At 49.3% G+C, this 24,653-nt stretch overlaps 1 protein-coding gene across 1 annotated transcript in view; it reads right to left on the reverse strand.

The window, feature by feature from the left end:
• Nucleotides 1-24,653, reverse strand: part of ABCA13 (ATP binding cassette subfamily A member 13) — a 210,510-nt gene that overhangs the window by 57,655 nt on the left and 128,202 nt on the right. Inside the window, 7 exon segments of the mRNA XM_040964495.1 lie at nt 1,943-2,058; nt 3,969-4,146; nt 5,844-5,898; nt 15,230-15,338; nt 17,332-17,419; nt 19,825-19,943; nt 21,912-21,981. Of these exon segments, the coding sequence (XP_040820429.1) occupies nt 1,943-2,058; nt 3,969-4,146; nt 5,844-5,898; nt 15,230-15,338; nt 17,332-17,419; nt 19,825-19,943; nt 21,912-21,981 (735 nt within the window).

A 24,653-nucleotide genomic window follows, 5' to 3' on the forward strand; every position in this document is an offset into this window, starting at 1 on the left:
TGTGGGCACTCAGTATACATCAGGCACGTTCTCAGTGTCTCAGCTTTTGTCTGGTGCCTTCAGCTCCTCTCATATACTCATAACGTACATGATAAATGTGTACACATCTATAAAATGCACACTATCATAAAACATCTTGATTTTTACATAAGCTATATCTTTTTACATTCTTAGGTGCCACCTTCCTCTTCTGGATGCTAATCCACCACCTTTGCACCACAAATAACAAATTTTGCTTTGTTTTGCTCTTAGGAGACGGCACTTCCCTGCCTGACCGCTTCCTTCTTCGGATCCCACATCAGCTAGCCTCACACTCAAGGCCTGAGGTCATGCGTGGCTGTCAGCCAGCCAGAGCTCTGCTGTCCACAGCCTGGGAAGGCAGGGCAGCTGCCCACATGGGGCTACTCCTGCCCCTTCACTGACAGTGCCCAAGCTTCAGAGGCATGTGCAGGGCTGCGCTCCAGGGAAGGATGCACGCCCTAGAAGGCCCCGCGCAGCCTGGTCACTGGCGCAGCCCGAGTCACCTCCTGGCATAGGCCCTGACGTTAAGAAGTCTTCAGCAGGTGTGTGGAGCCCGGTGGCCTACGACCGGCAGCAGCAGTTCTGAGACTCCAGCAACTGCCTGTGACAGTACAGTACAGCGGAAGAGATTCTTAAAGAGGCTCACAATCGAAACAGGATTAAGCCAGTTCCTACAAACATGGCTTATCAGACTGGAACCATCTCACTGTATCTAAGTCTTAGCTTTTGAAATCTGCTCTCCCACAACTCAAAAGTCAATTTATAGTAAGGGATTTCACTCACACCCCACAAAGACATGGTAATGGTTTTCATCTGATGGAGTCAATAAACAAATCAGATTACTTTCTGAGAATCAGGCAGACTCCTAACAAGTGCACAGGGTCAGAAATCCGCAGCTGAGAGCAAAGGCGCATGTCATCACAAGCAGGTGCTGCAGGTGGAGACACGGTGCCCTCTGCACAGTGACGTGTCTCTCACTGAAGCTCCATGGGACGTCGCACCATTGCGGTTCTGCTGCTGCTGGGAACTACCCAATTACATCTTCCTAGCAACAAAAAGGGAGTTTACAAGGAAGTAACTAAGGTGTGGAAAGAGAAATTTATGCTCACCAGACCACACCAGTAACGAGTGGGTGACCTCAGCATTGCCAGCATCAATCAATCATCTCTCACTCTCTTTTCCCCCACTGATCAAGTCTTCAACCACAGGATCATTTAGTCAAGCAAAACCAATAGCCGCTGCAGGTCACTGATGAGAGTAACGCCCAGATCACTGGACTTCCCAGCTGTGGCTGACATCAGAGCAGGTGCTTCAGAATGTCGTCTGGAACAAGAACCTAGCGTCTTACCTCTGGTATCCGCCACCAGCCAATATCTCTTAAACACTCAATCTGACGTGTAGGTGAGGCATTTAAACTTGCACGCTAGAAGGTTAGAGTGTTGGGGTCACAAGCTAAGGTCCCCATCACTGTGTACAAATGTGAAATTGCTAAAGTGGCTTTTCTGTTTTTGCTACTTTCCCCCTAAAGAACAGTGAGAATGGTTAGACAAATGCTGATATCCCAAGAGAGGAGAACCACTACCAGACAAGCTCAGTGTTGATGCTAGCTGGACCACAGACAGGAGCCCATGATCATGGGAGTCAGAAGAACAGAATTTTCACTGGCACAGGTTTATCAGACAGCTGGAGGTTCTTTCCAAGATGGGCCAATGCCAGCTTCTTCTGTCCCTGGCACCCTCCCCCCTCCATGGGGCACTCGGCTGTCTGCTCCGGCTTGTTCGCTCAGCGCCTCTTGGAGAAGCAACATAATTGCTGGGAAAGAAGAAAAATCATGATGCAGCCAGCGGGTTCCAAGCCAGCCTAGGGTTTTCTCTTTGCAAAAACAAACCGTAATTCTGCAGCCGCGTCCCTTATCACATACCCGAAAAGCGCCAGCAGGAGGGCCGTGGCCGCCAAGTTCTTGCGGAAAGTAAAAGCTGGTAACTGGAAGGCGACGATAATGGCTACACACAGGCACACGGAAACCAAATAAAAGAGCTGTGAAGATAGAGAAAAGCGGGGGGCCTGTAATATCCAGTGCACGTGGCCATTATCCCCCTAGTCCCAAGTTTCCTTCCTTTCAGTGGGGGTCGTGGCCATGGACCTGGTCTTAGAGAGCCAGTCTTACTGGCTGAGTGGTGATGTCCAAAGCTTGGCTGGAGCATGCACACGTTTGAAAGCTCGCTAAAAGGCAGCCATGAGGACAGACTCCTATTCCATCATGGCTGGTGTCCTTACGGTAGACACAGCAGGTTAGACACAGACTTACGCAGGGGAGGCCACATGGGAGCAGAAGTTGCAGGTGCAAGCCATGACGAGGCCTCAGGAGGAACCAGCCCTGCCCATCTTCTACCTACAAGTACAGACTTCAGTGCCAAGGGCAGCCGCGAGTCTGTCACAAAGCCTCATCCTGCAGCATTTTTTTCTGGCCACCCCAGTAATCCAATATAAGACTACATGGAAACATTCAAAGATAAATCTGGTTTTGTCCAAAAAAGAATGCTGAGATCATGCCTACTTCCACCGTCACCCATATCCATCTCCTTCAGGAAGGTCAAGAGATGCAGGCACAGCCCATAGGACAGGACACGCCCCATTGATGGGCTGGACAGTAGACCCCACCTGCCCAGCCTTCCCTCCAGGCACTCCCACAAACCCACAGCACACCTGAACCAACCAGTGACTCTTCCCAGGAAGCTCCAGCTGCTGCAGGTGCCTTCCCTTGGGGTCACCAACACAGCCGCCTCCCACTCACAGTTGAGCTCTCAGCTTTAAGGTCATCTCTTCCTTTGGCTTCTCCTACCCTGCGGTCCTCATCTCAACAGACGTCCTGCGCCAAGCATATCCTGTGCCTTTGTATTCTCCTGCTTCCTGTCCTATGGGACTGGACTGTGCTCGCTCTCAGCTCTACACGCACACCTCTATCCAGAAGCAACTTCAGAAGACTAAAGAACTGGTGGCACATGAGGCTCAGAAAGCCTCTGCCCAAGGTGTGGGGCTGGAGGTCTAGGATTGAGGCCCCTGCAGACTCAGCATCTGCGGAGGGCTGCTCCCCCCTTTCCCCAGGCCATGCTTCCTCCTGTGTCCTCACACAGCAAAAGGAGTTGGACAGCTCTGAGAGTGGAGTGGCCAACCACAAAGTGGGGAAGGGGACTGAGCAGGAGTAGAGCTGGCATGGCAATGCTCTCCACACCAAAGGGACACACAGACTCTCTGCCACCTGCAAGTGTCCCTCAGTCAAGACGAGGGGCACCAGGGACCAACACATTCCTGTCATGGCTTGGAGTCATGAGCCACCAGGGTTGAAATTCAACCTCTGGGTCCTGTGCAGTCCCATTCATCAGAGCGTGGAAGGGTCAGGCCCTTAACAGCCCCTGCTGTCACTAGGAACTCCAAGAGATGATTGTCAGCAGGAAGGGCTAGAAAACTGATTCGACTAAAGAAATTACCAAAATGCTGGTACACACTGTACTTCTGGAAATTAATCCAGGTTACATGGTAAAGGAAAACTGTAATCCAGCTAAAGGAATAGAAGCTTCATGACAGAAACAAGCTTAATGTCCTGGACTCTGCACAGAGATGACAACTCACTTCTAATTGTTCTGATCTTGCCTTCCAGAGCCTGAAAACAGCACATTAGCACGGATGGCTCACTGTCTCCCTACAAAGCATGAGCATTGCTGGTCACGTCCGTCACGTCCCAGACTGCGAGCCTGTCAGGCTTGTCTGACTCCCTGCCTCATGTAGCAGACCTAATTGGCTAAAGGGGATCGGTACTGGTGACACACCCAAGTTAATACACTGCTAGGAAAATGAGCCCCTCTTCTGTGGTTGGCCCTCTTCCACCCTCCCCTGCCCTTGAACAGATCAGAGCAAAGAGGCACAAAGGAGGGGATCCCCAGGCCTACCATGTCATAGAGGAAGTTGGCGAGCCAGTACGTCCTGTAGCCAAGGCCACTGATGTGCTGCAGCCTCTTGGCTCCCGTCACCCTGTCCCTCACCACGGAGCTCCCGAGAGATGCAGATAGGATGGAGAAGCCCAGCACGATGCACAGGGCCACGCCACACTGCCGGACACTCTCTAGGCTGTGCATAAACAAAACAGCATTAACTGCACACATGGTGTTGGCCATGAAACCCATGAGCAGCCAGACACACCGGCTGAAAGCAAGAGACCCTCATTAAATCCCCAGGCTCAGCTTCTGGAAGACACAACTGAGAGGCACAGAGTCCAGGGATCTCAGAGTGTGTCCCCCACAGAGCCTGACCCCCAGTTACCAGGAGACACCCCAGAGAGGCCTCCATGGTCACCCAGCACCTTTGCCACACTGGAACTGCCTTGCTCTACAGCAGCTCCCGTGCATTGTGGTGGCAGGGTAGGGGTGGAGGTGGGAGGGGGCAGTGTGAGGACAGGAGGACAGGAGGGGCAGTTCCTCCCTCTGCATGTCTGTCTCTGAACTCATCACCTGAACTGCCAGAAGGATGTTGTAATCAATCACGGTCATTGTGCTGACATCAACTGGACACTTGCTGGGGGATTCCACTATGAGATTCCTCCCAGCCAGCCATGAGACTCCTCCCCAGTCGGCCATGAGACTCCTCCCCAGTCAGCCACGAGACTCCTCCCAGTTGGTAAGCAGCTCTCTTCTGTGTTCTTCCCCTCTCTCTGCCTTCTCTCCCCCACAACCAGTCATCTGCTAGGCCCAGCCTTCTCTCCTTTGTATGACAGAAAGCCACTTGCTTACTCCTGGATGGTCAGACAGGTGTTGGAGACCAGGAAAGGGAAGTTCCTGGAGGTCAGGCGCAGCCTGCATCTCTGACCACAGGTGCAGCTCGGGGAGACAGGCCCATGGAGCAGCTTCGGGAGACAGGCCCGTGCAGCAGCTTCGGGAGACAGGCCCGTGTAGCAGCTTGGTTTGCTCCCACAAGTCAAGCCAGAGGAAGCGCGTGAACAACATTCTTTCATCACTGATTTGCAACAGAACATTTGCCCTCCATGTAACAGAGAAAGACCACGGGAAGAGGACGCGGGCAGGAGCCGTTCTCCATTGTGCCCTGCGGTCGTGCGCCTTTCTTCTGTGATGGAGAGAGCCAACACTGAAGTCAGTTCACAAACACTGGCCCTGACCACACAGACTCCATCTGGACAGGTGGGAGAAATGCACAGAGGTACACCGGTCTACCCACAATGCCAGGCTGACTGTTTTAGAAAGGGGCTATTTGTGAGTTCCATGGAGGTCACCCCTGTGAGCAGTTGCTGCTTAGAAACACAGTTGCCTGGGGCTGCATAAAATTGCCACCTATAGTACTGGCACCCTGTAAGGGTGCCCATTCACTTCCCACCCAGCTGCTAGCCTGGAAAAAGCAGCAGGAGATGGCCCAACTACCTGGGTCCCTGCACCTGCATGGGTGACTTGGAGGAAGCTCCTGGCTCCTGGCTTCATCCTGGCGCAACCTGGGCCGTGGCAGCTACCTGGGCAGTGAGCAGTGGCTGAAACACCTCTTTCTGTCTCTCCCTTTCTCTCAGTTTCAAATAAATGCATAAATGGCATTAAAATGCAGTTGTGTGATAAATTTGATCATTTGCCACTCAAACACTGCACTCCCTTCCTTTAACAATCCTTTCCATGGGCTTTGTAAGGAAATGTCCCAAGCCCTGTGCACTGAAAGGGCTCAGTGCCTCCTGGGCAGAACAGCAAAGAGGGACCAAAGCCACCCATAAGCAAGCTGGTTTTCCTCACAGTCAGGACGCTCCCTCCCACATCTAAACCCCTTCCACTTACATCTTGTCCTCATTCAGCAAGGCTCCTCCATATGGGTGGCTGTAGAGCGTTATTCCTGCAAGACACAGATTCAACAATGTGAGCCGTGGATCCGCTGCACAAGGAACCCCCATCAGGTCCACCCCATTGCACACAAGGTGTATCCCATTTGCTTGGCCGAGCCTTGCTATGTCCTGCAGTGCAGCCAGTGTGTGCTGGTGCTTCGCTGCAGCTATCCAACTCAGCAACAGGCACTGGCCATGACTGACCAGGCACTGACCAGGCACTGGCCATGCACTGACCAAGTACTTACCAAGCACTGACCAAGCACTGGCCATGCACTGACCATGATTGACCAGGCACTGAACATGCACTGACCATGCACTGGCCATGACTGACCATGCACTGGCCATGACTGACCAGGCACTGGCCATGCACTGACCATGCACTGACCATGCACTGACCAGGCACTGGCCATGCACTGACCAAGCACTTACCAAGCACTGACCAGGCACTGGCCATGCACTGGCCATGACTGACCAGGCACTGAACATGCACTGACCATGCACTGACCATGACTGACCAGGCTCTAGCCATGCACTGACCAGGCACCGACCATTCACTGACCAGGCACTGGCCATGCATTCTACAATGGGCACTGCACATGCTTGTCCCCACGTGCCAATGGCTGATTCTCCACGGACCCCAGATGATGTTTGTCGTATTTTATAGTGAAATAACCAACATGGGCTAAACAGTAATATGCAAAGGAGACTAGGCCAGTATGTAAAAATTCTGACATCAAGCTAGGTTTACACACTTAGACCAGTTTTTGTTGAGTATTGCTTGCTTTGTCGTATTGTGTATGCTTTCCCAGCTCAGCTCTGTGTAATGCCAGCAGCCAACATGGGGAAATTGTCATGAAGTTCACCCTAAAAGACCTTCATGAAGGTCTTTTCATAAAATCACAGAGTGACGTCCCTTCCTTAGTCAGTTCATCTCTGCTGCAGAAGGAAAGGGCTCCATGTCCCAGATGACTGATCAGGGCTTCATCTTCAAGACACTTGGAACGGCAAGGACCTTCAGCCCCCCGACGCTGGCCATGGATTCCCCTGCCTTCAGCCCCCCGACGCTGGCCATGGATTCTCCTGCCTTCAGTCCCCTGACACTGACTGGGGACCCCCATGGGGGAACAGCTCCATGATCTGGCTTCATGTTACGTCCCTGGGTTTATCCAGACTCAAAATGGAGGTCCTCCTGACTGCCCCATTCTTTACCCTACTCATTTGAGGAGTACCCAACTGTCACCCCCAGCTCACATGCATCACCTGAGGCCAGCCTCCCTGGGGGGCATCAGGTCCCTTGTCCTTATGTCCTTGCCTGCCTCCTCTGTTGGCTGGCTTCCCACCAACATCCTTGACCTAACTCATAGTCAGGAGAATGTCCAGGAAGCAGAAGAAAATGCACACAGTGACGGGCTCCAGGAATGGAATGGCAGCACAGTGAGCAGGCTCAACAGTGATGGGCTCCAGGGACCCCTGGGCAGCACAGCGAGCAGGCTCAACAGTGACGGGCTCCAGGAACAGAATGGCAGCAGATCTTATGTGACCTAGCCCACGCACACAGGGAAGTCTGCATAGGAGCCAGGGAGGTTCGTACACTCGAGTCCTCACACCCTGTGACAGGTTGGTCATCCCCATGCATGGCCTCCACATCTGCAGAGTCAGCTCATCTAATTAACTGTGGGAACAATGCTGCACCTGCACTGAACACATACAGATGCTTCTGTCATCATTTCTTGAACTACACAGCACTCATTGCATTACATCACATGGCATGTAATCCAGAGATGTGCATGCAAACATGGCATCTAATACATGGGAGTTGCACATCAGAGGAGTCTGGTGTCCTTGGGGTCAAAGAAGGGTTAAAGGTAGTCCTGGAACCAATCCCTTACAGACACTGACGGACAAAGGCTACAAAAAATAAGTCATAACCATGGCCATGGCTGCACAGCATTCAGGACCTCAGTCATTTTGTGTAAATTCATAAATGCAGAGCCACTCAGTCCCATCACCATCATCCTGCCCATTTATACAAGAGGCAGCTGGACCACAAACACGGTAAGGAACTTCCTGAGACTGGCAGCTAGCTGCAAGGTGCCAGGACGCAGGCTTTGGGCTGCACATGCCACAGCCTGTCTTCCTACCACCATTTCACACACCTCCTTTCAACACACTTCTAATTTTCTGAAGAATGTGGCCAGACTATAGTAGGGGGACAGGACTGTACCTTGACTGGCTGTGCCCTGCTCAGTCTGCTAACATTACCACACAGAGTCCAGGTTCCAGATTTTAAACTCCAAAGACTGGCTCTGCACTGGACCAGGCTGCCTAACTATTTTTGTCTGAGGTTGTGATAGAAAGCAGAATTTATAAAATCCCTGGTGATGCAGGGTACAGAGCTTGGTCACCACAAAGCCAGCTCCTACATGGCAGCATTCCTCTGATCATACTAGAACTGTATGGGACCTGCGTGAGGAGTTGGAAAAGCTTAGCTCCAACGCTGCTACCTGCAGTCACGGCCATGACTCCTCCAACAGAGCCAGAATTTAAAATCCCCTATTTTATTCTACTGTTACTGTCTCTTCCTAGATAAAAATGCCTTTTTATTTACTTAGGGACATTCTGCTTAATGTTCTGTTTTTGTTTATTTTAGTCTTATTAAGACAAGTTTCCTTTCATGTTCACTAGCTCCTATTTCTTTATTATTTAATTCAATAAAATCATGCCAACTTAAAAAGTCAAAATAATTAAAACAGCAAGTATTTCTTTTACTGTGTCTGTATCTTTATTATATACTATATATAATGGAATCTATTATAACAGCCTTATAATAATGCTAAGAAAACTCACTTAAATAACACATTTATTGAATACTTCCTATGGTAAGACGTTAGAAAACAACTGCAAATCATTATTCTTGGTGAAATATCCAGTTTCAAAAAGACAAATACGAAGCTTCCTTTGATGTGATGCAGTTAATATAGAACACAGAACAGTACAGAAATAAACAGGCATTTTGTGGTGATTGCCATTTCTAGTCTTTGTTTATATTCCTGTGGAACTGCTGCCTTCCTACCTTTTGTTTGTTGAATATTATGATTAGTAGTGAATTAAACCATGAGTATAAAGTAGGCTGACCTTATATCTCCGCAAAAACTGATGAGAGAGATGGTAAGTGTAGCTGTCTTCTTGGAGCTGTACCTATGGAATGCATTAAAGCTATTCCTATCGATAAAAGTCATTAGTACGAACTGTCCCATGGGGTGCCTATGTTCTTATTCCTAAAGCCAGGCATGTCAGCAACAGTCATGCTCTGTGATGACCCCACGGAGCCTGGAGAAGATCTGTTGCCATATGGACGTTGGCTGGAAACAGAGACAGGTTGATTTTAGAGGCTACTGTGTGCAGAAGAGGAGAGCTGAAGCCACTCACTCACACTGCAGAAGCCCAAGGAGTCCGCTGGCAGTGATGCCCAAGCCAGGCTTCAAGCTCAGCCAAAGGGGGCTGCTAGAGATAAAGGGAAGACAGTGGTCTCCACTGAGGCCAAGCAAGAAGGGCCCACAGGGAGGGTGGCCATTAGGTGTGACAGCCTGGCCCCACTAAGGGGAAACACAACGAGCCTTAAAAATCTGAAAAATAAAGACAGAGAGCAGGAAGGAGGGTGGGTGGGGGTGTTATCATGTGCTCCTGCATCAGGAGAGTGAATTCCATTAAGTTTGCCCTATAGAAGTAAAGTAATCTAAAGGCAATGTGCTGGCTGTGAACAGCAGTATTCATTTCACAGCCCATGAGCTTCTGCTCCATGCATTTCTGCATCTCATTCACCCTTGTTCTCCAATCCGACTAAAGCATAAACTCAGCCAGACTTAGGGGAAGGCTGCCATCTCCCTGGTCCAGACAGCAGCCCACTCTGCCAGTCCCTCCAGCTGTCCCGCGATGGCCACAAGGTCTGTCTCCCATGCGCCCAGTGACACATGTCACACAGCGCTGAAACAAGAACTTGCCACATGTGTGCCTGGGGCCTGAAGTTCCCTTCTAACTCTGCCTTCCACTCATCCTCTCCTCATTTCCACTTCAGCATTCTGAACAAACAGCCTGAATCCTCAGCCCTCCAAGATGTTGCTGCAATGTCCTTTCTCAACAGTTCTGAACACACAAGATACAGCCGGCATCACTCCTGTGGGTCTCACATCACTCTTTGCCAAGAATTATTACCACTGTGATGCCAGTGCGTCAAAATGCTGACCTAAGTCTATTCATGTTCTCTGGATAGTCCTTATCCAGCTTTCAAAGACTGTGTGTTCCTAACAATTTATCCAACCCACTTAGGTTATCCAACTTTTGGTGAACAGTTCTTGACACCATTCTCTTAAATCCATTTCATTTACTGTTTCCTATTCCATGTCCATTATTTGAAACATCTTATTCTTTCCCAATCATTCCAGTTAGTATCTTGTCTTTTATTTCTTTCTAGAAAAAACAAAGGTCATGGCTTTGATGATTTTCTCTTATTTTTCCATCTTCTCTGTATTCTACAAACTTTACTATTTGCTTCAGTCTTGCAACTTGTGTCAATTCTTCTTCCCCCTAGTTCTTCCTTTTCTTTTTAATATTATTCACACAGGTAAGAGGCGTTCATGCCCATGTGGGCCTTCAATTAGGGTGGAGAGGGTTGAGGCACAGAGGAGGTGGGTGGGACAAATGTTCCCTTTTTTTCTCTCTCTCTTTGCAGAGAAGTGAAGGGAAGGGCCACTCCTTGCTGTCAAACTCCATAAGGACCTGGGGATGGTGGACGGTCATTTGACAATGTCTCAGAAACCCCAGTGTAAGGGAGAGTACTGTGAAGACGTTACTTGAGTGATTCTGATAGTTCTAAGATGTTGTTAGCTTCATTGCACTGGAGTTGAAAAAATCTTTCCGAGATCTATTGGTTGAGCAAATCCACTTTAACACATCCACAGGCCCAGGAACATTTTGTAAAGCTTGGCCAGGAGAGTGGTACAACCTGTTCTGCTTTTCATCCTCTGACAAGGTACTAGCCATCCTCCACTGAGCCAGGCGTCATGTTTCCTGCATACATCTGACATCAGCAACTGAGGAGGCTCAGTGCCGACACAGGCACTCCAAGGTCAGCCCACATATACTGTGACTTATCCCTGTGGCCAGTGTTGGAGTCCAACGACCTAGCTGGGGAGTTCCCCAAGAAACCTTGCCTGGGGTGATCTCAGACTTGACTCTTGTATGCATCAGCCAGTGCAGGTTCAGGTTTGGTCCTTCACCTGCACCAGCCAGTACACATACCAGTGGATACAGCTGCCTGGTCAGCTCTGCGTCCAGCCCCATCTCTCACATACAAGTGGATACAGCTGCCTGGTCAGCTCTGCTCCCAGCCCCATCTCTCACATGAATTGGGTTCTGCAGCCCAGCCCAGCCCAGCCCAGCCCAGCCCAGCCCAGCCCAACCTGCCACAGGCCCAACGTTCATTCAAACAGCAGAGCCTGGTCGGGCCAACCCCTAACATGTCCACCAGGCCCATCGCCAGCCCCGGTGTTTGCATGTACTGCAGTCTATATGATCATCCTATCCGGCTCTCATGCACTCCATGGGTGCTGCAGCTTAGTTTAGCCCAACCTGCCCCCAGACATAAGCCAACAGGTCTCTAGTTCTTTCTCTAGGTGAAGAAGAATTAGGTGGCTGACTTAACACTTTCTTATACCAGCATTAAACAGATATAAATTTCCCTCACAAGACTGCTTTTAGTGAATTCCCTGAGTTTTGACATGTTATGTGTATATGTTCATTTGTCTTACAATGTTTTCTATATCTCCCATCTGCTGGTTCACTCCCCAAATGGCCCCAAAAGCCAGGTCTGACACAAAGCCTTATGCCTCCCCAGCTCCCCCAGGTGGGTAGCAGGGGGCTCAGCGCATGCCTGTCCTCTGCTGATCTCCAGGCACACTAGCAGTGAGTTGAAGCACAGCTGGAATAGCCAGGATTCGAACTGGTGCCCATGGGGGATCACTGCAGGTGATGGCTTAGCTTGCTGCACCACACTGCTGACTTCCTTAGTTGATTTGTTTTTTTACATAACACTCTGTAGTCATTTATAGTTCCACCACTCCATGTACTTTGTTACTGATGTTGAAAATTACATGTTATATATTGTGTGCCTATTAACATAGTTCTATACTTTTATTTTGTACTTTTACCTTGAAATGTTACAAAATAGAGGACAGAGCTGCAAATGCACATCACAATTGTGATTCTCATAATTGTGTGGGTATTTACCATTTCCACGGGAGAACAGGTGGTGCCTGTGGAAGGCTCTGGTCGTGATGCATGGCTCCCTCACCTTTTGCTTTCCCAGAAATGTCTTAATTTCTGTCTTGTTTTTGAGGTCCAGTTTTGCCCGATATGGATTTCCTGCTTTTCCTTCCAGGACTTGAGCTATGCTGCTGCTCTGAAGGTGAATGTGATGGGCCGCTCTGCTCTTGCTGCCCTCCAGAGCCTCACCTCAGCTGTGACCTGTGGCTCTTCCGGGTCCTCCCTGACAGGACATCGTTAGGACAGTCTGGAGAGCTTTTTTTCTCCAGTTGATGTGCCTGCTGCTGGGATTCGTGAAGGCGCTATTGATCTTTCTGGGGGTATCTCACAGGTCTCCTGGCTCCTTCCCACTTTTCTTTCTGTTCCTCAGCTTCCACAGTATCAACTGACCAGTTTACAAGCATACTGATTCTTTCTTTTGCATAGCTGTGTCTGCTGTTAAACCCACATAGTTGATCTTTCAACTCAGTTGTCCCATGTCTCAGAGCAAAGGTTTCTGATGCTATTGTAATTTCTTTTTTTTTTTCTACATATTCACAAAGTCTGCTTAACCCCTCTAAGTACAACCATTTAGAGAATGTTTGATCGCACTTCTATTCTGCAGTTGGGGTTTCATCAAACTCGTATTCCTTTGTAAGAGATCACCTGGCCACTGACCAGGTGTCCTGAGGGAAAACAGCTGCGATGCACTGCAAACCAGGCCTCAGTAACGTCTGCTCTCTCTGCCTCCACTTCCTCCTGAGACCTCCCCCGACCTCTGGGTCCACGTTGCTGTTTGCTCAAGGCTTTCATCTCTGTCTGTCTGCCTTCACCACCTGTTCGGTGACCAAGAAGTGTGTCTTCCATCCCGTTCAAACTCAGACTCAGCTCCTGACCCCATCTCGTGACTACCTCCTGCTTCCTGCTCCTCTCCCACCTGTGGTGTCCCTTGCACACCTAAGACCTTCTCCACGCAGGAGGTGCACTCATGGTGTTTGTCTCCATCTCCAACCTGCAGTCCGTGAGAAGACATTTCAATGTTGGTCTGTGTCAATGCCATGGAACACCCATTCCATTCAAGTCAATCCTAAACCATTAGAGAACAAGCAATGTCTCCACATTCCATCCACCATTGATACCTGGTACAATATCCATGCATCTCCTTGGCCTCAGTCAGAGTTCTGTATATCTCTGATTGCTCTCTCTGAAATATAATTTCCACATCAGGAGTTATCTATTTTTTTTTCCAATTCCTTCCTTGATTATTCCCATCTGTCTTTCTCCCAATATTCTTGCCTCTTTTTAAAAAACAGTACTTCCACTTTATGCCAAAGAGAGACGGAGGAGATCTTCCTTCTGCTGGATCAATTACCAAAGGCCTGAGACAGCCAGGACAGGGACTACTACACATTTTCATCTAAATGCATGACTTAGAGCAGCAGCTGTGACCCTGTGCGAGTCACCTTGCCTCCTGTGAAGACATCACTTGCTTCTGGCATTTTCTCATGATGCTGCTCGGACTGCAAGGAAGGTCCTTCAATCTAGGGAGCTCAGATTTGTGTCTTGCATTCCCGGATTCATCCCTATCTCCATTGCCGATATTCCAACCTTTTTTTTTTTTCCATCTATCTGAACCTCAGGATTTTCTCTGTCGCTACCTGGGTTATCTGAGAGCAGTATCGTTCCAACAGGTCAACAATTGCAACCAACTCCCCTGCACTAATATATGGTTCACATTCTTTTTAAATATTATTTGTTCATGCCATTCCTGTTCTCAAATATAGGCAAACCACTTATTGACTATTAAGGTTCATCATACTCACCTAGTCTGTCAAGGTCCAGCAGAATTTGATCTCACACAATTGTTCCTGAGAGAACAGAAAGGATCTCTCTACCCGAGTTATGATGAGGTCAAGCCGGACACCCCATGCAGTGCTAAGACCTGCAGTGACTTCCTGAAAGTAGTCACCTCTGCTCCTGCTGCACCCATCACGAGTGCCCTCCCGGTCTGACGCCGAAGCCAAGAGGAAGCTTATTATCAGCTGCGCCAAGAACCAAATCAGGATCCCATTATTCAGCGTACTCAGTCACATCTGAGACAAGGCTTTTCTAATCAGCCAAGTAGACAAATTCTGCCTGTCTCACAAAACTGATATGTAAATTAGGTGAGACTGTGGATGTTAACATATTCAATGAAATCTCTGCTACATTTTGGACACTTTAATCCATGTTACTTTGTGATCCTCCTTTGTATGACTCCTCAACTCCTTTGTGCGTCTCAGTCCTCTGCGGTTTTAATTTTTTATGCCACCCATTCTCGTTTCAAAATAATTATAGTACCACACAAAATTACATTGATCTGTCTAAAAAAAAAGAACTGGTAGATACGGGCAAACAACTGTGGAAAAATGAGGTAAGGTCGAAGTAGAATAATATTGTATTACAGTTAGTGTTTAGCATTGATTTTTATGTGAATTAAAGCTGCACCAAATGTGTTCTTGAATAAATTATGAGGCTTGTTGCCTGTTGCTGATCTTGCCTCCCAGTCCTTGAAGAAAGTGATAGTTTGATAAATTATTACTTATCCCACCAAGCAGAAGTAAATAAAGATTGCCTTAAAACAATTTTAAGTCTGTATTCCAGAAAGGGACCTGTGTCATGGGCAATGAGTCCATGACTGACACAGTAACTTGAGTGGAGGAGTGGTCTGTGTTCTCTAGCACATGACTCCACATAGAACAGACCGGCACGTGGGCTTACCCTTGTTTCTGTAACTAACTGAAGTCTTGGCACTAATCGTCTCAGGACGGAATCTCCAGACCCAGCTCCTTTGGTTCCCCTCGCTTTGCCAACGTGGTCACGTGTCAAGCAAAGACACCTCACTGAGCATGCACGTGGAGCCCGAGATTGCCCACACTCTGCGTGTGTTGACAGCCTGGGGATCCGTGCTTCCCGCAAGCCCACTCAAGGCCTGCCCCACGTCTCTTCAAAACAGCGTCCTGGACATAGGGCATCGTTAGGAATGTGCAACAACAGTACCGTATTGTCGCCAGTCCACAGCAGGGGGTAAATGGCGCCACAGCACGAGGTTGTTTAGATGGTTCACATAGGAAGGCACAGAATGAAAGCCTTTCTGGTTGTACCACACCTGAAAAGGAAAGACAGGGTGATGGGTCTCAGGGAAGCACTGTTCGCATCCAGGCTGGTGCACGGGAGGCATGCGTCCCCTTGCTTGGATGGCACCCAGCGCTCTGCCTGGCCAACGATGCAGTCAATGCCAGTGGGATCACTTTATATTATCTCAGGCATATAATTTACAGCTAAAAATAGATAGATTTTCCCCCAGAACAAATGTGGCTGCTGCTCTCTAATTATATTCTCACAGGGAGACTGGAACTGAAACCCATCACTTTGTTCTCTCCTCACTGGCAAGCTAATGAAATTTGACCTGCAAATTAAAAGTGTGGAAGATGATCAGAAAAAAATGATTACATCCAAATTAATAACTGAACATGGACCATTATTTCTCAAAATAAATTGGGCTGAACATTTGTTGAGCATGGAGAATAAAGTTGTGTGTCTGTCAGGAAGAGGGAGAGAGAAGTAAGAAAGACTATTTTTCAAGATGGGCTCTTAAGCATCATGGAACATACTCATAAATCAGCAGCAGCCATGTTTCAAAATGTCACTGTTTTAATGAAAAAAATAAATCCTTTGGAAAGCTGCTGGCTCGCAACAAATCAACCTGTGCCTTTGATCTTAACCCAATAGACAGAAAAGCCCGCGGCCCCCAATGATGCTCTCTCTGGCAACGGGCAATCCGCTGTGTACAATCACACACAGGGTAAGTTGGAACTCAGGCCTGTTGTGTCCCAAGCCAAGTAATAAAATATGGCTCAAGTGATTAAGAAACAAAACCAAAAACTTGAGATACAAAACCACATTCTTCAATTCTTCCTGAGTCCACTATATAAGACAATTCCCGCAGACGCCCTTCACAACACTCAGCCGTTTCTTGACAGATGTTCCCACATTCCTAGGGAAATCCTTGACACATCATCTCCCTCCAAGGCACAGGGATGCTGCTTAGGATCAACCAACCACAGAACTCAGGATGCTCCCGGTGATCAAGGTTGTACCCAATTAGAGTAGAACTGTGGCTCCAGGGTCTAGAACAACGTGGAGACCCACTTCTCCAGGGTAGGCAAACACACAAGTCTCTTGATTGAAGCTGACAGTGAACTGCAGAGTATGTGTCATCTCTTCCCACTCAGCGTGAAGATTCATTTCAACACAGCTCTGCACCCTCACCCCCAGGCCACCCTTCCATTGTCCTGTGCTCTTCCTTCCACCTTTGTGTGGCCACAAGGATGCAGCCAGGTGTTCAGCTGGAGGGCAGAGCTGACCCACCTCTTACACCAGCTGCTCAGCTGCTGAGCCCAGTGCCTCCCCTCACCTCCATCATTCTAGGATGAGGTTGTGAGTCACTTCAACATGCACATCCTACAGAAACACTCACAGTCACTTCCACACTGTGTCTGCACACAGCTCACAGTCATGCCTATGTTCAAGACCACACTGTGGCTCCATGTGTGCAAATGGGGCGCTCAGAAGCTTCTCTTTTTCTCCAGTTAAGCTTCTGCTGACTCCTCCCCTGGAGGGAAAGCTGTGTCTTTCCACGTGATACATTCCTTCACGTCATTCCGCCACCTATCCTCATTTCCTCATCCAGAGGAAGTCCACTCTGTCCCAGAAGCACCACTCTTGGGTAGTGGTCCCTACAAGCAGCCCCAAGTAGTGGTCACATTCTTTACTCTGCCACCCATCAGGACTTGAGCAAAACAGCTTTCAAACCCACCTGTGGAAGAAGTTCCTTCAATGAGCCTTGGGACGGTTCTCTCCATCCTGCCTCAGGGTCTCTCAAAACTGCTCTCCTCTCATTGCTTTAGAACTGCCAGGAAATGCCCTCTCTCGTTCTGTTTCTGCACATTCTTGGTGAAAACATTCCATTCTCTCTTTTGAGGGACTCTCTCCACCCCATCACTCTTGACACTCACACACAAACACTGTGACCTCATCGGGGTTTTGCATACTGGGTTTCCCGCACATGCCCTAATAGAAGGGGAAAGAGCCAGTGTTACCTTTGCCAGAGTCCTGGGCTGTGACGCGCTGGCATTCTCAGCTGCAGGGCCACTGGGGATGCGCACTCCGAAGGACCAGCCGCCAAGCCTATCAAGAGCAAGCACAAGGACAGCACTCCTGCTCAGGGCACTCCTCACCCCACACCAGGCCCGTGCAAGTCAGACATCCAGCACTCCCACACACCCGCCACAGTACTGGGCAAGGCAGGCCGAGGCTGACCTTGTCAGAGGGTACAGCCTCACTAGGAACCACCTGCTGTGGGCAGTGGCCATGGCTCTCTGCTTCAGCTGTGAGTCACTTGAGAATCCCTTGGTGCTCTTCTCTCACTTGGCTCTCTCCGCCTGCACTCACAGCTCACCCCCTCAGGGGAGCGGGGTGTCCTTAGAACTATTGTCCTTAGAGCTGCTCCTTCTCTTTCGAGTTCTCACAGCACCCACCATTCACTTCTGCTGTGCTAATGACCACCCTGGGCTTTAATGGCCTATTTGCCAGGTAATCCTTCATGCACCCTTATGATGGTTTTCTAGGTGGGAATTTTTATCGTTCATTTCCCTATCACCATGGACTGTATAGTATCTGACACCTACCAGGTTTCAAAAGTTAGTCGACATTAGAAATAAAGGTACATACTATCACAAATGGCTCTTGGTGTGCCATGTTCAAGACCCAGCGCTGCTTCTGACTCCAGTTCCCTAATAATGTCCACTCTGAGAAGCAGCAGGTAGTGGCTCAAGAGACCAGTGTCCTCCGCCCACATGGGAGACCCGAAAGGAGTCCCTGGATCCTGCTCCATGCACACAGGAGACCTGGAAGGAGTCCCTGGATCCTGCTCCACGCACACGGGAGACCTGGAAGGAGTCCCTGGATCCTGCTCCATGCACACGGGAGACCCGAAAGGAGTCCCTGGATCCTCCTTTCAACCTAGCACCAGCATCAGCTCTAGTTTGGTACTGAACAGTATAAACAAGTGCTCTCTCTCTAAGGACACACTGAAAGGTCTCTACGAGATGGGCGGCAGTAGAGAGGCCAGAGGCCACCCTAGGGCAAGGGGAGCTACCCAACAGGGGAGGAGGACACAAGTGAAGGGCAGAGGCTGCCCCAGGCAGCGGACACCCATGGGGATGACTGCATACGCCAAGCCACACAGCATCCGGGACACTGGGAATGTGACGAATGACATTGAAAGATAAAGCAAGGAGAAGCACTCGTTCCCACTGCCCTCATCTGGTTAGCCCTTTAAGGTTCCAGGAAACTCAGCACAGAATACAAGCTTTCCCTAAATCACCTAAGAGCAATTTTACCACATTGTATTGAGAGGCTCCTGTATTGAAAGCCACATAGTGGAGGGATTCTAAAAGGAGACTATTATTTCATTATGCTGTTAACTTATCTGCCTGTATTCCCTAAAGCAATAAAATTTGCTCTGGCTCCCCAGCTTCTACCACTGACAGAATCTCGATTGATGTCTCTCGGTGCTTCAAGAATGAAAGCCACCAGTGAGGAATCTGATTAGGGCCCACGGTGTACCTCCAGAATTTTTATGAGCAACAAGGTTAGTGTCAGACTTCAGAGAGTTTATGAACATTAATCTGAAACAGTACATTTCCCAAATTACAGCCAGCCTCCCACAACCACATGTTCTGCATCGGCAAAGTCTCAGGAAAAAGGTGATTGTGCCAGACACACAAGACACTGCTCTCTTAGCATGACCGCCTGAACAGCACAGAGCACCTAGGCAAACAGCTTTACAGCGTGTCAGCCATTGGAGGTAATCCAGAGAGGCCCAACGCACAGAAAGCAGGGTGGCTTGGGCAAACAGCTACAATGCTGCCTGGGGTGCCCCAGTGCGCATCCGAGTCCTGGGCTCCAGTCTCAACTCGGTGTTCAGTGACAGCCTCTTGCTAGTGCACACCTGCAAGGCAGCAAATGGTCCAAGTACTTGGGTCCCTGCTACCCATGCAAGAGCACTGCATTGAGGTCATGACTCCTGGTGCTGACCCAACCCAACCCTGGACTGAGGACATGGCTGCTGACGTTAGTCCAACCCAACCCTGGATAGAGGTCATGACTCCTGGTGCTGACCCAACCCAATCCTGGACTGAGGTCATGACTCCTGGTGCTGACCCAACCCAACCCTGGACTGAGGACATGGCTGCTGACGTTGGCCCAACACAACCCTGGATAGAGGTCATGACTCCTGATGCTGACCCAACCAACCCAACCCTGGCCGCTGCATGCATTTGAGGAGTGATTTAGCAGATTCGTGTGCTCATTCACATTTGCTCATTCATTGACATTCATTTTCTCTCTGCCTTCCAAATAAGTAAAATGCAAAGCATACAGGAGGAAGTGCAAAGATTATATGAAATACTGTATCTTCTTATATGAGGACTTTGACCATGCACACACAGTGCTCCCCACATGGGTCCTGAATACTGAGGAACAACTGTTCACAGACAACAGAGAAGCCCTGAGGACAGCTGCGAACACACCTGGGCTTTCCGGATGGTATGAGCAAGTACTTCTCCACATCAGTTCCTGAGAGATTCAGCAGGGTGTGGCCCAGGCTGTTGGTCAGGTAGGGAGCCCCCGCACTGCTGTTTGGACACCCCTGTCAGTTTCCAGAGAGAAAATAGACACAGACCTGTAATTCACATACACATTCATGGGCACTCCTTTAATCCTTTTTTGAAAAGGAGAGAGAGAAGAGAGACCTTCGTTTCACCGGTTTACTCCTTAGACACTGCCACAACAGCCAAGGTTGGGCCAGACAAAGCCAGGAGCTTTGCCCACATGCCTCATAGGTGGGACTAAGCTCACTGTGCCACAATGCTGACCCTGAATTTCAGTTCTGGATAAGAATTTGAAATTGAAGTGATAGCTTCCATTCACTGGGTTACTCCATATATGGCTGTAACAGTGCGGGCTAGGCCAGCCCAAAGCCAGTTGGTTCATCCTGAGCCATCTAAATGGACACTGTTGAGAGAGATGGGTCTTGAGGCAGTGGGAATGGTGAGTTGGAGAGAGATGTATGAGGAGCATGGAGACTTTAATGAACAAGAAAAGTTGATGACAGCATAGAAGAGTGATTCCTAAAGGTGGGAGGATGGGAGGAGAGGGGACAGAGGAAATTAGATACTGGGTACCAACACATATAGAGGGATTATGTCCAGGTGTCCACAGAGCAGCAGGGGATCAGCATCCATGACAAGACTCATTCCTTCACCCATCCTTTAACCACTGACAATCTACTCAAAACAGACCTTAGCTGTGCAAGTTACAACTGCTGCAGTAACAGAACAACCACAGGAACATGCGGAGCAAGTCAGAGCCTTCACCAGCAAATGCAGTGCCAGGAAAATGGCTGTGCCCAAAGCCAGGAGTTGGTGCAAAGCAGCACAGAGGGCAGCTGAGCCTGCTGACCATGAGTGCCCGAGGGAGCATGATGACCCCCTCGTTCTCTCAGTCAACCTTTCTGAGTGCAGTTGGGTGCCCTGTCCCAGCGAAGAAGCTTCCCAGACAAGGCGAGAAAGCAGGCCAGGCCCTCCCAGGACAAACCTTCTGAGTGTCCAGGAAGTCACCATGGAGGTGAGAGAATCCCATAGGCCACTAACCACAAAGGCTGGAAACACCTCCACCGTGGATCCTCAATTCAATTCAACTTTTTTCTTTTCCTTCCTTTCTCCAAATAAGGTTTGTCCATCAACGTATTGACTATGGCTGACATGACTCTGCCTTTTATTGATTAGCTCTAAAAATTTCCTCTGAGACCATTTCCAATCGATTTTCCAAATACATTTGAATCATTCTCTAACACAGACCGGAGGGTTGTGGCCCTCTTTTAACAGTGGAGCATCTATCTCCCCATACAACGGAAGAGATCCTCCATGCTCAGACAAGTCTGTTGACAACCCAGCTGTTCCCATCACCTCACAGAGGTCAAGTAAAAGTAGACAGGAGCGGGCCCGGCGCGGTGGCGCAAGTGGTTAAAGGTCCTCGCCTTGCACGCCCGGGATCCCATATGGGCACCGGTTCTAATCCCGGCAGCCCCGCTTCCCTTCCAGCTCCCTGCCTGTGGCCCGGGAAAGCAGGACGGCCCAAAGCTTTGGGACCCTGCACCTGCGTGGGAGACCCAGAAGAGGCTCCTGGCTTCGGATCAGCATAGCATCGGCCCGTTGCGCTCACTTGGGGAGTGAATCATCGGATGGAAGATCTTCCTCTCTGTCTCTCCTCTCTGTATATCCGCCTTTCCAATGAAAAAATAATAAAAATAAATCTTCAATAAAAAAAAAAAGTAGACAGGAGCCTGGAGGTCAGCCTGCCATGACATGCGGGAGATTCCCCCAGAGCACTTCAACTTTTCTCACCCTTGATGAGGAGGTGGGTTTAGCACTGCTGTAGGCCCTGGACAGGGGATGCCGGCATCTGTCCAGCAGCAGGTGCTGCCAGTGGTCACTTTGGGTGACAGAAATGATCTCAGTAAAGACTCAGGGATGAACATGAGCTTTCACAGGTGGAGCAAGGTCATCTGCCACTTGGGCTTTGACTTTCAAAGATCACAGCAGCCACAGGAACCTACCAGACAGCCACAGGAATCCTGGAATTCCAGGGCAGGAAAGAGATCCCGGTGCCAGCAGGAGGAGTTCTCCCTGAAAATCAGAAGGAATGCAGTGAGCTTTCCACTGACAAAGCTACCACACCCCCTGAGAGAGCTCTGTGCAACCAGCACACAACTCAGGGTTATCTCTTCCACAGAGAGGTGAGGGAAGTGGCCTCTGACACTGGCCTCACAGTGTGGGTCCTCACTCAGATGAGACCTCAATCATAATGGTATTCCCTGATGGCATACGTGCACCCTGTCCCCTGTGTGAGAGGCGCCACCAGGGCTTCTCAGCATCTCCCCAAGGCTCCCACTCCTAAGTCAGGTACCAACAAGCAATTAATAAACCCAGTAAAGGCCTGAGTGGTAGCACAGCAAGCTAATCCTCCATCTACAGCACTGGCTTCCCATGTGGGCAGCAGGTCGTGTCCCAGCTGTCCCACTTCCCTTTCAGCTCCCTGCTTGTGGCCTGGGAAAGCAGTCGAGGATGACCCAAAGCCTTGGGACCCTGCACCTGCATGGGAGACCCAGAAGAGGCTCCTGCTACTCTTTGGATCATCTCAACAATGGCTGATGTGGCCATTTGGGGAATAAACCAACAGATGACAAGATCTCTCTCTGATCTCTATCTCTGTAACTGTTTCAAAATAAATAAATATTTTTTTTTAAAAAAAGAGCTAATTGTGAAGTTCCATTTTAAAAATAGGAAAGCCCTGGAAGCAATAGGTGGGAAGCGTGCAGGAAAGTTTGCCTGCCATTTCTTGTCCTTCTGAGCTCCCAATATTTGTCAACCAAATTTGCATTACTGATGATAACTCTCTAAATTACTACAAATGTTGAGAATAAACAAAGGCATCTCACTCTGAATGACGGTCACTAGCTGCTTTTGCCCACATCCGCTCTGGCCTCAATCTCTGAAAGGACGGAGCTCTAACTTGCAAGTCTCCGGTCCAGGTTCGCCTCACGGAAGGCCAGGTCTGCCAAGCTCCCACCTCTGTGTGCTAGGGAAAGCCTCTCATCAGAGGCGAGCATTTGGCCTAGCAGTTCAGACACCACTTAAACGGCTGTGTCCCACACCCATCTCCATCTCCTGGTTCGAGCTTCCCGCTGACACCGGCAGACACTAAGGAGACAGTGGTGATGAGTTAAGCAAGTGGATCCCTGCCACTCGCGGGAAAACAGGATGAAGTTCTCAGCTCGCAGCTTCGGCTCTCCAGCTCAGCTCAGCTGTGAACTACTGCATTTATGAAGTGAAACAATGGATAGCTCTCTATGTCTCTTTGTCACATTAAAAAGAACTTTTAAAAGGGTCCAGCACCATACAGTAGTGGGCTGAGAGAGGTGTGGCCAGCAGCACAGGTCAACGCAGCCACGGATGGAGGAGCGGAGATTTCATGTGGCCACCCCTGTATCCCAGTGCCCAATAGACTCTCCACATACTTTTTACCCTTGACCTCAACTATTGTCTTCCCAAGACCCTCCAAGGGAAGCTGTCACCAGCCATGGAAGGACCCAAGCATTCCATCTCTTGAGTGCTCCCCAGGTGAGAGAACCTTTTAGAGGTCCTGGGCACTGGAATCATCAGGCCACAAAGATGAGGGACCATACTGCCAAGATCCAATGAGGTAACTGTCTGCTTACCACCACAGAACTAGGGGCCAGCGTTACAGTGCAGGGGTTGACGTCACCATCAGCAACGGCTGCTACCTGACTGGTAGTCCAGCTCCCTGCTAGTGCACCTGGCAGAGCAGATGATGCCCAACGCTCAGGCCCCTGCTAGCAGCATGGAAAGCAGCTCCTGGCTTCAGCCTGGCCACACCCCTGCTGCTGTGCTTCCTTGGGGAGTCGACAATTCCTCTGTTCCCCTTTCTGTAATTCTGCCTTTCAAATAAAACAACCTTTTTTTTTTTTAAGTCATGGAAATAAACTTCATGATTTGTCCTAACTGGCTTCTTAAGTTTGACAGAACTATAAGATTTGCTAACTACCACTTTTGTTCTTTATTAAGATTAGTAACAACAAGAAGGTCAAAACGATCATTTTGCCTCAGACAGAAGGGAATTTGCCCCTGGAGCTGTGAGCCCTGTAAAATGAGATGAAATGCACATACAGCAGTGTGCTCTGAAAGCTGGCAGTGTTAGCACCTTTGAATAATGAGATTGTGCAATACCTACAGTATGAGTAAACTCATATTTTAAATTTAGATTTACACCACAGAAGATGTTTCTGGAATCCTGTGCTGCCTTTCAGATGACAGGGAGTCAGCACAGCTCCCTCTCCGAGGACAACACCAAGCTGAGGACCACAATGCAAAGCTGTCCACAGGCAGAATCTAGTCTATTGTTCTTCAATGTTCCCTCTAACAAATGCTCAGATGGTTGCCTGAGTCTGCCAGGAAGGTGAAAAATGCAGCTATCACTCAAGTCAGTAAACAGGAGGAGTTGTTCCTATTCTAAATCAACAGTTTCACTCTGATTCAGATTCTAGTGTGCCGTGTCACCCAGAAATCAAACATGATTGAAGGCAGCAGCCCAGTACACTCGGGCTCAGTTAGACCACATGGATGCCACAAAGCAAATACCAGCCTGGGAAGACAGAAAAAAAGGGCAGATGTGTCCACACCGGGGGTGCTACGCTGGCTGGGCTGTGTCCACACCGGGCTATGCTGGCTGGGCTGTGGTGTCCACACCGGGCTACGCTGGCTGGGTTGTGGAAGAGCCG

The sequence above is a fragment of the Ochotona curzoniae genome, unplaced genomic scaffold (assembly GCF_017591425.1).
Source record: "Ochotona curzoniae isolate NIBS_2020 unplaced genomic scaffold, NIBS_Ocur_1.0 scaffold_3835, whole genome shotgun sequence".
Lineage (NCBI taxonomy): Eukaryota > Metazoa > Chordata > Mammalia > Lagomorpha > Ochotonidae > Ochotona > Ochotona curzoniae.